Source organism: Anguilla anguilla, chromosome 14 (genome assembly GCF_013347855.1).
Source record: "Anguilla anguilla isolate fAngAng1 chromosome 14, fAngAng1.pri, whole genome shotgun sequence".
Classification (NCBI taxonomy): domain Eukaryota; kingdom Metazoa; phylum Chordata; class Actinopteri; order Anguilliformes; family Anguillidae; genus Anguilla; species Anguilla anguilla.
In genome coordinates this window covers 7,752,446-7,769,055 of record NC_049214.1, presented here as the reverse complement: position 1 = coordinate 7,769,055, position 16,610 = coordinate 7,752,446, and the positions used below count along the sequence as shown (strand labels likewise).

General features: G+C 45.8%; 1 protein-coding gene across 3 annotated transcripts in view; it reads right to left on the bottom strand.

Annotated features, from left to right (window-relative positions):
- Positions 1 to 1,878: 1,878 nt before the first annotated feature.
- Positions 1,879 to 16,610, bottom strand: part of LOC118213397 (LHFPL tetraspan subfamily member 2a protein-like) — a 53,752-nt gene continuing 39,020 nt past the window's right edge. For all 3 annotated transcript variants that reach the window (XM_035392308.1, XM_035392305.1, XM_035392307.1), the window contains exon 4: positions 1,879 to 5,972. In XM_035392308.1, coding sequence (XP_035248199.1) covers positions 5,716 to 5,972 — 257 coding nt within the window. In that variant the 3' untranslated portion in view covers positions 1,879 to 5,715. The remainder of the gene's footprint in view (positions 5,973 to 16,610) is intronic.

The following is a 16,610-nucleotide window of genomic DNA, read 5'->3' as shown; positions in this document are numbered from 1 at the left end:
GGTTTCCCTCTAAAGGACCTGCAGAGCTAACCCAACCCCAGCTTTGTGGCTTTCATGTTATGGTGAAGCTGGTTTTTTAATGTTTTTTTTTATGTTTATGAATTCTTAATTTATTTTTTTTGACCTACTAGTTTTGGATTGTGAGTCATCTGAAGCAAAATAGTCCATGCATCTTTTGAGGGCCAATCCTCAAGAGACCCTAAGAGATCCTACGGGTCTAAAATCTGCAACTTGGGAAGAACAAAAAATACTCCACTGGTCTTTATGGTACCTTTTACACAGAGGAAAGATGCTAGCGAAGGAGAAAGGCTTCAGGGCGCCTCCATGAAATCTCCCTATCCCTGGCTACCTGCAGGGGTCAGTGTGGCACAGGGAATCTGGAGGTGTATACTGTGATATCGGCTTTCCTAAAACGAGACCAGGTCAAAACCTAGCATATGGCTGGACCTAACACACGTGATCCGGCCGACCAATGGTGTAACTGCATCACTCAGTCAGATACTTAGTCACACATATTCGCGTTTGTAGGGCTGGCCCCACTGTTGCGGTCCAGCCAAAAAGTCACTTTAATTAGTACTTTTACAAGTCAGCATTGCTCCATTGTTTCTAATTCAGTAACTGAATTTCCAGAAGGTTGAGGATCAAATCCAAATTCCCCCATCTTATTCCACTACACAGAAAAATGACCACATCAAAAGTTCTTCATAATCTCATCCTCCCTGTAGGTGGGATCCAATTTTCTGAATTAGTTTTTTACTTATTTTAAAAGTGGCCAGTGCCAAGTGCCTTTTAAAGTGCATGCAGCACATAATCCTGGAACTCCCAGAGAATAGCAGGTATCCACCATGGGAGTGAATAAGGAAGTTTATTATAAACCTAGGAATGTTTAGACAACGGAAGTTTCACCACGGCAGGTGAGCAAACACATTTTCACCTACGGTCTCTCTGTTTCTGACATTTTTGTTAGGCAAACTGCAACTTCAAGAAGTTGAGCCTAGAACAATGTAGAGACGTTGCCTTTTTTTACCTTTTCAGTTTTTACAGTTAAGCACATAGCAGTTAAATCTCCACATTTCTGTCGGCAAATTGACAGTCCTGCCACAGCCATGACCCCCAGTGATCATGATGAAAGCATTTTAGTGTTAACCGTACGCTGCTGATTTTGTGCAGGAGATATATGATATGTAAACCATTTCAAAGCATCCTTATGGCTGTGTGGTATTAAGAGTTCAAAGCTGAATAGTTTAAAGTATTTCTTTATGGTTGAGGTTGATACATCTGCTTTTATTGCCTGTTGCCTGAATATACTGCCTGTCACTTGAGCTACAGGCCTCAGTGAAGTAATGGGGAAAGCAGCAAATCTGAAGTAATCTATAAAACCACACTGAGCATTTATTCCGCCCATTAGGAGTATTAAATTGTTTGTGCCAAAAAAGACAAGCTTTTAAACTTCCCAGAAGACAGATCAACAGAGATCCCTTCCTTGCCAGGCTAAGATGTTTGAACATTGAAGGTAATAACACAAACTTGCCTGACGTCATTAGAAAAGGAGACTATTTGTAATGACCTTTTGTGTTGACTTGGCAATCGTTGAGTGACTTTTCCCCGCTGATGACACTGTAATTGGCCACATACCATATTGTGCCCCCCTCCCGAATGAGTTACAGCTGCCTGTTTGAAGTTAAGGACTCCTCCATACCAAACAGCATGGATCCTACTGTAAATCATATCCCCATTTATCTACAGAAAGCTGACAGACTACAGTACGCCCAAACAAAACCAAGCAATGTCTAACCACACAGCAATGTGTACCCCTGGAATTCCCTGAATTTGGTTTTGTTGAGAGTGAATTTGTAAAGAATGAGGCCTGACCAAATGCCTTTTAAAACAAACAAGAGATTTATTTCTTCCAAAATGATCACAAATCACTTTCAGCAATCGCAGGGGGAAAAAAAATGCCGCATGCATTCTGCACACTCAGTGAAGAACGCTGGATAGCACACATAAAGGACGGAAAGGCTCACTGAGCTTTCCCACATTATAGACACTGCTGAACACTGCCAATAAGACACAAAAGTATGAGCGTTGGTGAAAGAAGGGTTTGTCCTCTAAAGCCCACGCAAATGGCACAAACAGTTTGATCTGTTATCATTTCCAGCATTGAGGGTTTGCAGGACCACTTCAGCACATGGAAGACAGCGGCAAGCTCACTGGTCAGAGAAACTGAAATGCCTGAAATACTGGCAAAGGAAGGAGCGTTATGGAGAGTGTAGCTTGAGCTGGTCTCATAAGAACATGTCTTGTAACTTTATGAAAAGGGAGAAATTAGAGCACCCCCCCCCCCCCCTTCCCTCCCTTTTGAATACGCAACCTGAGATGTAAATATAGCTTTGAGTGACATTACCACTGTCAGAGCCACATCTGTCAGTTCACATTTTGAACACACTATACATTGACTGACAGCTGTCTGAGACACAATGTAATTGGCTATCCTAATGGAAATGAAGTTGCTAGGAGAGCAGGACTAGTAGGTAACAGTCCTGTAGGGTTAATGAGAACATGCAGTCCTTCAGCTCTCAGAGGACATCGTGGGACAATATCAAAACCTCCCACAGGCCCCCAAATGTCCTTTTTTTTTTTTTTAACAGCAACAGCATACAATACTGCCTATACTGCCAAAGCCAGCAGTGAGTTCCTTTTCCTCAGGAGCACAAAACCATCAAACTCCTTTTGTTTGACCGGAGTTTATGCATTTCATCACAAACTGCAGCTTTAATCAGCAAAATATACCACCTTTCTTTTGTTAATATAACAAAAAAACTACCAATTAAGCAGGCACAGTGAATGAATGTACGCTACAGCAAGATGACAAGCAGGAAAAGGTGGAGGCTGTTATACTGGGTAGATGCTGAAAGACAAGCTGTGATAGATAATGTGAGGGAAGGAGAACCCCAAAGCCACATGTATTGAAATGTAATTTCCTGCTTTGAGGTGGATGTGGCTTGCCAGTCTATTTCCACATCTTGCCTGCTCCTCTGCACATCTCTCACATGAATATGTTTTAGTTGCATATTTCTACATTATATATTGCAGCAAGAGGTGTGACACCCTGCAGTACATACGCATATCACAGCCAGCTGTCTCAAGAGGAACACCAATGCACGACAGTGGGGTAAATCCACCTGAGAAACGAGATCAAATGTCTCAGCCATGTTGGAACGGCCATGAGGAGAGAGCGACATCAAGGAAATATTTCTGTGGGTGTAAAACAAATCACACATTTATTTAATGGAGATTGCAGTGGCAGTGATTCAAGGGAATGCCCCAGTGATTTTTAAAAATTGTGTTATAATAGATTTTCACCCTTGCCTCTTGCAAATGGCTGCCTGTATGACACCGGTTGTTTATTTTCACTGTTTACGGGACATAGTCAGAAAACTAGGAGTTGCACACAGTGAGTTTACAGTACAAGACCAGGACACTCTTTGTCTTTTTAACAAAACCGTTCATTACAGATCTTAACACCAGTGACCAAGACTTTATAACCGGGTTGTTTATGGCTGTGTTTTTACCCTCATTCTCCAATACAACCATTTTAAAAGTCACTTCTCTACCACGCCAAAGTCTCCCAAAGGACAAGATGTTACCCCATGTGTACTTCTGTTTGTGACAGAATATGTGAGAAGGAAATGTACAGGACCTGTTGAAAGTGCAGGCAACGATCAGCACTGAGGTGTTTGTGCTTTTGAGGCACTTTTGAGGCCTTTTTTTGCTGTTCCTGCCTGTTCTGCTAGCCTTCACAGCGAATATAATCACAACACTGGAAGTGCAAAAGTCTAATTGTGTTCAAGTCATTATTTTAGTCATTAATGCTTGGGGTACCAAACCTGCACTGCCAACAAGTCACTTCCAAAGGTAAATCCCCAAATGGATTAGACCCATTGTGTGGAAACGAGGCAATAAAACTATCAAATCTCATCCAACAGCAAGAGTTCCAGTCTGAAATCACTGGTGGAACGACTTGCATTAAACTAAAGTGCTGATATCTTCCTCTATCTTAACATATTGAACAAAAGAGGAGAAATGTACAAACGACAAGAAACTGTCATATCTGGAAGCAATCGAGGGTTTTCCTGGACCCAGTACCAATGGAACATGGCAGAGCTACAGCTTTTAAATGTGCTGTGGCACGCGTCACCGTGACTCACTTCCTGGCCCAGAATCCTCAGTGAGATATGCACGAGGTGTAGGCCAGAGGGACTGGTCTTTCAGAACTGAAACATATAAAACCAGACAGACACCATGATGGGTCTATAACAGCGAGAAATCAGGTAGAGCTGCAGGCCCGTTGGGACAAATGGAGGCAGCAACAGAGTACAGCCAGAAACAGACAGAGCTTTAAATTCAGCGTTTTCCCCATTGGCGAAGGAAAAAAAACACCTGACATATTGTCCCCATATTTCAGAAGCAGGTCCGTTCAGACAACAAATGAGAAGCCGTTTCCTCAGAGCAACAGAACTGCTCACACCGCCCCACATATTGAGAGTGCTGATGTATTTCAGCAACGTGAGAAGCACCGGTGCTTGTGCGCAGATGTTGATGTGACCTCAACCCCACCCAGGGAACTGCTGTTGGGATCCTGAGATGAAGGTGGGGTCTGTATGTGAGGCCCTGCGGCTCCAGGATGTGGCTACTGGTGGAAACAGGAGACCAAAGTCAGGAGTCCTACACTCCTACTCGCTTCCTCCGTCGAGGCTGGAGGCCAGAAGGGGTCTGTAAGGAGACAAATTCAAAAACAGACACCAGTCTCTCCTCTTCTTTTTTCTTTGGCAGAGTCAGGAACTAAGAAAAGGGACATTGGATAATGTCACGCGCCGAAAGCAGAGGTTTTGGGACAGAGCCACTGGCACTGCGCTCCCACAAAGCCTGTTCCTGGCTTTTGCATCCGGTTCTTCCCAATATATTTAGCAGGGTAGCTTGGATTCCCTACACAGCTTGCGTAAGGAACAGGCAAGATACATTAGTCTTCAGTTGGCAAACGAAGATCACAAACAGGATGAACCTCTTGGAGTGAGAAGATGGCACTACTCCCACAGTCCAGCAGTCCAGGAAAGAAGAGTTATGTGTGAATCAAAGATGCTGTTTAATCAAGTGAGAACCTGTAATCAATGCAGGCATTCCAGGCACATTTTAGTACATTTCAAGAGTCATCTTAACTCATCCTCATCTACATTCAGCAAACTGACAGGAAACTGAAAAGCCAGGCTGAATTGAGGACACTGCTAGCATTACAGTTTATTTACCATTTAGTGGTTTTGTTGTACAGTTATTTCAACTTGGCAAAGAACTGGGCAAAGAAAAAGTAGCTAATCACTGTCTGGTAAATCTGCTGGTTTTCAAGCCTGGAGCAAAAATCCCACATTGTCTGGAAATATACTGTACAGTATATACAAAATTATTTACAATTCATTATGTGTCAGGAGAGCTAGTGCTGACACCATTAAGAGATTGCAGCGCTGAATGGTGTCATGGTGCAAAAAAATTTAAAATAACACGAAGAATGACTCAACGGTGAAAGAGTCAGCGATGTACTCAAAAAGAGAGAGACAGATAGGCCAGCTAGTGGTAAACAATGTCTTGATCCCTTTACTGAATGGGGATAGGCACTCGGTGAGGGGAGTGACCATGGGTGGATCCCGCTGAAGGCTCCTCCCCTCACAGGAGGCAGATGAGGCTCTTGCCCTCCTCGATCTCCTCCTGCACTTTGTCGCTGGACGTGGCGATCTCAGCCTGGGCGGAGAAGACGGCGCAGATGAAGGTGAGGACCGTCCCCCCGATGGCGGTGTAGAAGGCCCAGCCCAGAGAGCACAGGCCCAACTTGTAGGGCGAGGCGTCGGGCCCGCAGTAAGCCAGGACCTTGTCTGAGCCCCAGCCAGCGGGGTACAGCATCAGGCCCAGGATCAGGAACAGACCTGAGAGGGGGACAGAGACACAGTCTGTATTCACTGGTTCAAATGTATGTTTGTTTTCTTGTATTATACTTTCAAGCTCTTTTATTAAATCAATGGAAATGTGTGACTTGATTCAGTTCAGCTTGTCTTTCTTGTATCTCTGATAATAGAGTTTGATTACTGACAAGGCACAATTGCATACGCTACTTCCAGTTCCATTTCCACTGGGTTGACCAGTCATTGTCAGTCCATGTCTGAGAATCAAATCTGTGAGGTTCTACAGTACTAACAAAATGTATTCCATTTCACTAGAACATTGAATTTATTTGCTGTGAACTGAGAGGGAGAGAGACAGAGTTAATTTTCCACCACCAAAGACCCACAATGTTTGTCCGCAAACAAAAATCTATCAGAACAAACCTCAAAGCTGGTCTACTCCTGCCCATTACATGAGTTGTGATTTGGTTGCATCAGCGTACTCTATAAGGGGCTGATGGAAAGTCTTGGAAAGGTGGTGCACGCTTGAAGTGTGTAGAACAATGTGCCGTGCGGAGGGGTGTACTGCGGAGACCGGGCATTGTTTGAGCTAAGTTTAGCAGCGGCGGCAGCCACGGCTCCTGAACCCAGTCAGGGTGAGCGGAGAGGTAAGGTGCTCACGCTTTCCTGTTTTTCCAGTCGGGCCTTTTCAGCGCTGCTTCTCACACACACACTGTGGGAGACTTCCCCTGCCATCGCGTCCCTCAGAAGTGCACTACTGAAGGGAAGCGGGTACTAAAGCTAATTCTTGAAGCCAAGTGTGAAGGAAGCGAATACTGTGATTTAGGTCTGCACCCATCACTTTAAATACACAGACCTGCTTCAACAACAACATCACTTGGAAGCGTTCAGTACTTTCCAGCCGTTTGGATACGGTACACTTGGCATATATCATTTCCAAGCAGATTTCTCTATTCAAATTAACTATTGAGGTTCCAACACGGCATGGGCTAGTGTTGGGAAGCCTGCGCTTATTGTTGTTGTTAAAAGTAGTGGACTTTATCTTCTGCGGTTATTTTTAAAAATTAAAATAAATAAATAAATAAATAAATAAATAAATAAAGTAAAAAGCAGGAAACATCTTGTAATAATAAACTTTGACCAAACCTTGAACAAACCACGAAGCAAACATTCAGGCTTTGAGTGCCTACGATTCACATCTGCAATCACTTAACAAAACTAGGCCTTCTCTCAAGGCCACGGGGCTGTCTGGACGCAGTGGAAGATAGTGATCAACAAGGTGAACTGCTGAATAGCAATCTCTGGAGAAAGAGAGAGAGGTGATGACAATGCTTTCTTCCCCCCCCCCTCCCCCCAGTCCCAGAAAAATAATTTTCTCAAATCAAAAACATTTCCTGTTCTGGTGAAGGTGGTTCCGATCTCTCACCGGGTCATGCGTCCTCAGTCTACAGCACTCATTTTGCCATCATGGCAAGGTCACGGGGGTGCTCTAATTATTCTGAACGCTCCATTTTTACCCTCGTAGATAGATCACCGTAATTCAGAAATACAGAATATCGCATTACCTTTAAATGAAAAATGAGCCCATAATAAATTAGCTTAGCTCTGTCACTAAAATGTGTCCTAAACGGATATTTGGACCGATTACCCCCTGAACTGTAACCCACTCGATCACCAGCTCTGGGATGTGAGGCCTCTTGATCAAATCCTTGGGAGTGCGCGACAACACGTACAAGTTCGCTTTTGCCATTGTTTGTGTAGCATTACTTCTGAAAACAGCACAGGACAAGAGCTGAAGCCTGAAAGAACTTGCCAGCTGTAGATAAGGCTCTATCTTTCCACACCTGGCACAAGACATGACTCATAACTCCCAGTCTATACAGGCAAAGTTCAAAGCAGTCAGGTTTTACAAATCGGTCATTATTCTTCTTTCTAGCTGCTTAGTGTCCACCTGACACTGGTTATCGACCACTGACTAAAGTATGGGATGACAGAGAATAGGGTACCCTTTCATAAATCACAACTAAATGTAGCAATTTAAGTTTTTCAGAAACATAAGTGCTGTTTCCTGACAGAGAAACCAAAAATGGTGGAAACTCCATCAGGGTAGGTGAAAGGACAGGGAAAATGATGCCCTTATTCCTCAGTTCCTACCAGCAATAATTCATGAAACAAAACAATCCTAATGTCTATGTGGTAGGGGGTGGAAATAGCCAATTGGATAAGACTTTCCCTTCTGGATTCCCAATACCAAAGAACTGAAAAAGTGTATCAGGAGTCATCTGTTTCTTGTTAATCTGAAAAAAGAAGGGCTTGAGACAATACGAATAAAATCTGCTGACTGCTTTACTGTGAAATCTTTTCTTAAAAGAAAATGGCTCACGAAGAACACTACAGTGAACCAATTACCTGGGCTAAATTCTTCTTCATTATAATTAAAAAGTAAATATTCCTTGAATTTAACATTCCCTCCACCATGTGAGTCATTATGGGTAACACCTTGCCTGTCTGTCTGTCAGCTGACACAGTGAGTAGAGGTCCCAGTCTCGCAGGCCAGTTTCCCTGTGAGTGTGCTGAACAGAAAACAACAGGAAGTGGTAGCCACGTTTTCCAGTCACTGACCGCTGCCAACTTCCTGAATCTGCTGACGGATTGGGCCACATACACAGGTCCCCTGACCCAATTTCACACAATTCTACTGCTCCAGTAACCCTTCAGAACCACTGTGAGCATGGTAGGGTATGGCCTGGTATGGACTACTGGCTGGGAGAAGTATCCTATCTGGCGACTACCTACTTACAATGTTGAGTGAATAAGGTGCAGTGAACAAGAGAGAGCATGAATCCATATTGGTGATTGGTGAAATAAGGTTTGTATAACATTACACTAATTGTGAGATTCAACTGTCTGCCAAAGCATGAGTATTGATGGAAAATTAGCATTTAGCTAAACCTTGGTATGAAATCCCACTCCGGGCTGCTCCACAGAAATTACACGGTCATCACACTTTATCATTTTAAATCAAGATTTCTGAGAGCATACAAAAAGTTTCACGTGCTCTGCTTTGGCAGCTGCGAGTAGACAAATCCATAAAAGCCGTGACAGTCTGCCAGGTCCCAGGTCCTGATGCTGGAGTAAGTTTTTCCAGCAGTCATTTGCGCCTAATCCTCCTGTTTTGAACGGCAGTTAAATGTGTGCGCGATGGAGTGCGAGAGGGAGAAAACAAAACTGAGAAACACGTGCCGCCACGGCGGCCCGAGAATAGATAGATACTACAGAAACGTGCTGCTTCCATGACACTGATCCCTGTGACAGCCTCACACCAGTGGCATGAGGCAGGGTTCATGGCATCACGGGTATGCCCATGGTTTCTCTCATTTGAGCTCAATGGATCACAGCACCAGTCCAATGGGTCGCCACTTGTTAGCAATGCTCCTATTCCCTTCCCCACAATCTTGCTGTTATTTTAAGCTAGTTAAGAGAAGCTTGACAGCCTAAACAGCGCAATACATCATTTTAACTCAGTGCTTGTCCCTTTACAGGAGTCTTAAATATACGTAAACATTAAAGTGTCAGAACGCGTGTAGGAAACTATCCTTATCTTTCTGCTTTTATTCCCAACACAGTAGGGGGTCAAACCTGGTGTTCCTGAAGTACCATTAGAGAGGCCGTCACCTGGATTTTGGGTTGAATGTATGAACCATTTGCTAGGTGCATGATGGAAATAGTGCTGCTGCTACCTTAGGGAAACTAAAATTGAACGGATTAAAATAACAGAGACGGTGAAAAGAGTGGCCATAAATCTGTGTGCCATATTGTGCCTGCGCTGGTCTTCAGCTACCCACGCTGCTCTGGTCCTGCCGTCCTGGAAGCCTCACAGGGGACGAAAACTAAAACCGAACGGCGACATCAGCTTTTCTTTACTCGCAGCGCAAATAATGGTTTCGAACGCGGAAACGAAAAGTAGGTCATAAATTCTTTCCACATGTTATTCGGCCTAAGAGCCAGACAATTTCTGGTAACCGATGGAGGTGGTATGGTTTCAATTCCCGCTGCCCCCTCCCCCCCTGCTCCCGCCTGCACGCCCCCCTGCTCTCCTGGAAGGGGCTTAGGGGCTGTGCTTTCAGGGCCTCGCAGCTCCAGGAAGCGATGCTAATGTCCCAGGAGGCATTCTGTGGGCTGCAGGGAGGCTAGTCATTGCGTTTGTCCTCATTACCTACAGCCGGGCCTGAGTGCCAGAACGGCTGCTAAGCCAAGAGAGTGACCCTGCTATTGTTCCGCATTTCACAGCTTTATGGCACCCTGAGCACGGTGTCCGTCGTGTAACTGATGACCGCAGAATAAATCTGAGCCGACTGGTTGGTTTAGTGGTTTGGCTCTTGTACTCCCCAGAAAGGGGCTCCCGGGGTCAGGGAACATGACCTCTAGGGATTATTGGACAATTTTCAAGTCCATAAAGCAGAGTGTCTGTCTCACAGATTCTTGCTCTAACTAGACACACTGAACACTCATTACTTCCAACTGAAATCATATTCTGAGCCTGACAGAAAACAATAAGCTTCATGGACAGCTGTCCGATTGTGATTGGCTGGCAGCAAGGCCTGCCAATAATTGGCTGTTTGGGGAACTAACAACCATTGGCTGAACTCTGTGACTACCGATGCACTGTCAAGAACTCCTGCAGAATGAATGTGAACCATGAAGATTCAGTTTCATCCAGTCATAAAGAAGATACTGCTCTTGATTTCTTTTATGCTGAGAGCGCAAAATACACACAGATGTCTCCTTCAGAAAAGAGATGAAAAAGCCAGTGATGATGTAATGGTGACTGCGGTGGCATCATCCGACATGCAGCCCTCAGTTTTGTGCTGAACAGAAGCATGTCCTTACCCCATGCCTGCTCGACCGAATCCCCACGGCAAACAAGCGGACTCCTACCTCGGGAAATGTCCGCCTAACTCAAAAATCAGAGGATCCCGCCACGCCTCAGCAATAAATCCCTCAAAAGTAGAACAAGGTAGGGAGGCTCTGTCTTTGGACAAACATTCAGTCACGCCCTGGAGCAGAAGGGGTCAGCGGAACGGGTTTCCTTCCTACTTGCTGCAGCAGTCATGACCCCCCCAAGCTCACATTTTATCTCCCAAAAAATGAGGAGCCCAGGGTCACTTGCGATGGCAATTGCAAAAGGTAAAAACAGGGTTTCTCCCTGTGTCTAACAAATGCATGTTGAATAAGTGTTAACTTGTGCTTTCACAAACACTGACCCAAAAGGCTTGGGAAATGTGTGGCCTCAACACCCAGTCTGTTTCTGCATGGCCGCAGTCACCTCAGTAACAGTCTATTAGACAGGAAGACTTGCAGCACAACTGCCAACTGTAACAGTAATCAGTAATCAGTAAATCCGGAACCATGCTAACCAGGTATGTTTACTCTGAAAGAGTGATTGAGGAACATGATTTGACATCACCCTGTTTATAATCCTATCCAGAACATTCCAGTTTACGATGGTGACTTGCTAAACTTCAGTAGCTTTGGCTACTGATAAAAACATGGAACAAATTCCATGAGGGATAGTTCTTTGTAACAGTCACAAGACCATGACAAATGTGCCAGTCTAAACTACAGCTGAGCTTCCAGTCTACGAGGCGCGGTTTGCGGATTTGTTTGTATTCCTTTGACCGCCTGTAACACGATGCTGAAGAAATGCGCTAAGACAAAGAACCAGGGAATCGTTCCTGTCTCTCTACCAGCTGGTCCTTCCTTTCCATTGCTTGAGCAGCTGTCTCCCCTGGCGACAATATCCCGGGGGCCAGAAAAACAAAGCTGACTGCCCCCCAGCTGCAAACATTAACAATGGCAAACTGAGGCGTCAGGCCCTCCCTTTGAAATCATCATGAAACATGCCCATGAGCTGCAGTCCTTCTTGCACTTTCCTAATCTGTGAGAACGTGGCCATTGTATGTGTACGTGTCACATACCATTCAAACCCTGTAGAACGGAGAGGTCAAGAGTACTCCTTTTCACAAAAAAAGTAAACATTAGCAATAAGGACCAGTTTCCTGGAAACCAGTATCTCAGTGCACAATTTGTTTGTGGCATGGAAAGTTTTCGCAGTAAGATTACAGACTGGTCAGGGAATCTTTGTGGCGTGTTTGTCGATACAGCCCTTGGGTTCCCCGCCATATCTTTCCAGCTCAATCATATGTGGCTTCTGAGAGCCAGGTGCCCTGCCTTCCAATCTCTACTTTGACCCTTGAAAAGCGGCCCGTTGCCAACAGGACAGGCTTTTCCGACGAGAAGGCAGGGCGCTGCCGTGCCCGTTTTTGCCGGCAGCCACATCTGGTTCTGATTGGTGCTGACGTGGATGCAGCTGCGTGCTGTTTGTGCTCCACTCCCACACCGATCCGCTCCCCAGCAGAGACGTCAGGACGGCGCTGAAAAACCTGAGAGCCCAGAACTGCTCTCCAAAGAGCCCGGTGAGACCGTGCTTTCAGGCTGCTGGGTGGATCTGGGGGGGAAGGGGTGCGGTCCAGTCCAGAATGTTCCACAACCCGACCTTGGGCCGTAATGACGTGGATTCCTGTTAAAGACATTTTGTTACGCAACATGAGATTTGTTTACCGTCGGGGGCGTGAACAATAAGGTGCGGGTCACAACGTGTTGCATAAGGGCTCCGCGACTGAGCCTCTGTGACACAGCTTACTTATCTCAAGCAGACCCAATGCCCGCTATTATCTTGGGAAGTTTGACGGAGTTTGTGTCTCATCTCTCCCATTTCATGGGGACAGCTAATAAATCGACAGCCAATAAAACAACAAACAGTCATAACTCACCAGACACTTCTAGCACGTGTATCCCTGAAGGCAACGAGGAGATTGTTCCTTATATAAGCAGAGAGACCTGATTTACGATGCGTTAGAGCATTACAAGAGTGTTCCCCTTTCTAGCATAAAAAAATCACTGTCAAGGCTGGCGCGAAAAATGTACAGGCAGGCTCCAAGCGGTGTCTTGCGGTCAAGGCCAGGCAAAGCATCCATTTCCCAGGGACCTCGTGTATAAGTGTCCCAGGAAGACATTGACTCGCTCATCACTGACACCGCTGTCCCGCACTGCTTTCAAAGAATAATCCTTAGAAAATGAACGCGCGTGGCACAAGGAGTAGAGTTTCACTGGCAGGCTGGGCCTTGAGCTGTGTGCCCACCCCACCACAAGGGGCGTTTCCAGCAGTGGGTCCCATACGCCAGTCAGGCCAAGGCTGGGCAGGGCCAGGCATGGCACAGCAGAGCAGAGCAGAGCAGAAAGGGCAATCTCGCCAGCCCTGAGCCTTGCTCTGCCTGCGGTTCCAGAGGGAGAACACAAGCAGAGAATGCACTGCCGTAAAACCAGAAAGGCAAACACAAGTGAAATGCGAGCCATAAACATGCCATGTGACCCAAGACACAACATCCACAGAACAGCAGCTTTGAAGGTTCAGGGCAGGCCGCTAGCCCGTGGCGGACGGTGGGTCCACGTGCAGAACACCCAGATGTCTTCTTATTTTGAACGGACCACCCGGACGCCCGCTTTTGACCTTGTGGTTTTCATGAGCACACACATAATTGCCCTTTAATTTGAATGCAGACAGTGTGATGCTTAACAGTTTCCTTAAACACCACCAGTTAGAGGATAACTAGGGCAGTCTGGGAGAAGATGGCAGAATGCCTCTGGGACAAAATATGGAGCGTGCCATTTGAATGGACGACCACTTTTCTGAAGCGAACCATAGCCATTTTGGGATAGTGAGATTCAGAACCCTGAATCATTTCCACTCTCTTCAGATTCTATGTGTATGTGTGAACACATCTGTAGGCCTGGCTGGGCCACTGCTGATGTGTCCTTGGAAAAAGCAGTTTCAGCAATGAATCAGCCATGCAATCACAGGTAATTCATGGTGCATAAAGGCATCTGCTAAGCAAATAATACAATTAGGGTAGCAGAGCGCCCGGTGTTGAAAGATTACAGGCTGCCCTTATGGGTCAAGCCTCGGTCAATCAGTCCACGCTCTTTATCATCCCCCACGCTTGATTGCCTTGGTGATGAGATGGTAACAACAAACTGTCAATTTGGAAAAAACAGCCTTAGTCAGGAGTCAGGTTATTTCCAAACGCACAGCTTTTTGATTTAGGTTTTATATTTGGTCAGCACACTGTGTTAAATCACAGCGAGGGTATGAACATCAACAGGGATGGAAAAGTGCGTCACTGATTGGGCATGTAATCACCACACTGCCAGGATGAGACAGCCATTTAATCAGGGGGAATATACCGCACGCCGCACCAAGCAGAATCCTTTAACAGTGGGTAGACGGGGAGGAAAGGAGAGAGAGTACAAACATCGCTCAGAAGACGGGGCTCTGCTCAGTGTGAGCACTGATGAATTGCAAAGCGATCCTCTGTTGTGTATTTTGGCCCCATCTCTTCCTGTAGGCAGATATTTCCATTTGCCGGAGGGAAAAGTTACAATAGGAAAGACATGTCCACTATCTCCACTGCTCGCCCCCTTTCCTCCTTTCCTTCCCAAGGTCAGGTTACCGTAAATCTGTGATCGTTCAATCGAGTCTGCCCAGTGTTGAGTATTGCAATCTCTCATCAAAAGCAATCTTCGGAGCCATATCTGATCCTGGTAGGGTGTAATTCGAGTGTGTTCTAAAGCTGGATGAGAACACAATTCAAGGCCTCATTTTAAGATGTTACCCAATAGAGAGAGCGAGAAAAGCGTCTCCAATCACACTGACATCCTTTTCCATGACCTCAGCTGGCAGAAAAAATGCCATAAGGTTTCTCGAGATCTACTGTCTGTGGCTTTCATTTTGGTGTCTGTTCTCACAATTTCTGAATGTGCTGGAGTCATAAAAAACCCTGTAAGCTAAACAGATCACAGTAAACCAATATCCAGTGAGTCACACACAATAACCACCGCTGAGCAATATTCCTCTACCTTCCAGAACGTATTGATGAGCATGAACGCAATGACTGTAGCACAGTGGAGAGCCACAGGTTACGGAGGTTGAATTCTCAGCTGGATCTCGATAACTGGCTGCTTAATGACATTAACTGAAGGGCTTGGCATGTCTCCCTCCCCATCTGAGCATCCTTCTTCCTCGCTCAGCTGATTTCATTATCGCTCAGCGCCGAATGCAGGGACAAGCCAGTTCTATCTTACTAAAACACACTGTGTGTAATAAAATAAGGTTTATTTACTCATATCTTACCTTTATGTTGGCTGCAATGCAGGAAATGAAACTACGTAATTGTACTCTACAAAAATCCTGATGAAATTGTGAGCATATGATGCAGCCTTGGGAAAATAACTAAGGGCTGTGTAACTAAATGGCATACAACCAATCACAAGCGGTGGTTAAAGCCAATCATCAGTTGCAAGCAGTTGCACATGAGTACAGCTACACACCTCACATTAATTGACAATGAATCTTGTGGCATGACAAGATAACTGAATCTAATAATTAGACTGGTTTTCTCAATGTGCAAAAAGTAAAGACATGCATTCCGCAGAAGTAATGTATTCATGGAAATCAAACTGCACATTGTAATATACAGTATATATACAGTAGGATACATTTAAATTGTATTTAACTGAAAATAAAGCTACTGCATTGCAGGTAGGCTACATCAGGACGTAGCAGACTATGACATTAAACATGTTAATAGTCAAATTTGATGAAAAAGCTATGTCCAAAAGTAAATAAAACTCCAACTATGCCTACTAAAAAGCTGCAATGCAATCTTCATGTGTTTCTGCAACGCAAACTAGGTGTAGAAGTGCATACCTGAGATAATAGACTAGTCTAGTGTACCACGCTATTTGCCCAGGAAGCACTGTTCCCTGCTGCCTTGCATTCTTGAGGATTACAGTAATAAAGGACCCTTTCCTGGGATAAAGACCTGGCCCTGCAACAATGCAGAAGGACACGACACACGATCCTGTGCGAGCTCCCCAAGCGTGCCACTTAAGGGACAAGCTCCGCCTCTGACCCCACCGTCACCTCCCGCTGGCGGCGAGCGCTTCCCTGGCTCGCCGCCCCCACCGCGACCCGCGGAAGAGCTCGGCACGCCGCGGCGCCGTGCGGGGGGGGGGACACACCCGTCACACGGCCACCCGCGTTCCCCACACGGGACCGAACAGCCAAGCCGCAGCGCCGTGGATCAGCTGTAGCGGGGGGAGGGACGCGAATGGCCAGGTCGCCTGTTCTCCGTGGCGGAGGCCAAATCGAACAGCGTTTCTTTCCCTGTTTTGAAAACGCCAGAGCTGACACAAGGCGGTGTAAATATTTGGGCTGACCCCTCCCGTGGCAACAGTGGCGCGAGGTGGTCGACCTTGCGGCAGGACCCTAAACCCTGGATTAACCCCCACTCTCACCTCTGGCGGCCTGCATTCTCTTTATAAGAGCGTGGAGAAAAAAAGAAAATCAGGGAGAATGCAAAGGGCAAGCATTAACGTGCTTTCAGCTAAATGAGGAGGAGGAGGCCTTAATTGATTGGTCAATGTTTAAATGACCCTGGGGCTCAGTGGTTACGCTGTCAGTTTAAATTGCCCAATAGCCCCACACCTCCCCAGCCCCACGTAACCAGCATTTCTGGGGCTCAGCGCACTCAGCTGCATTAA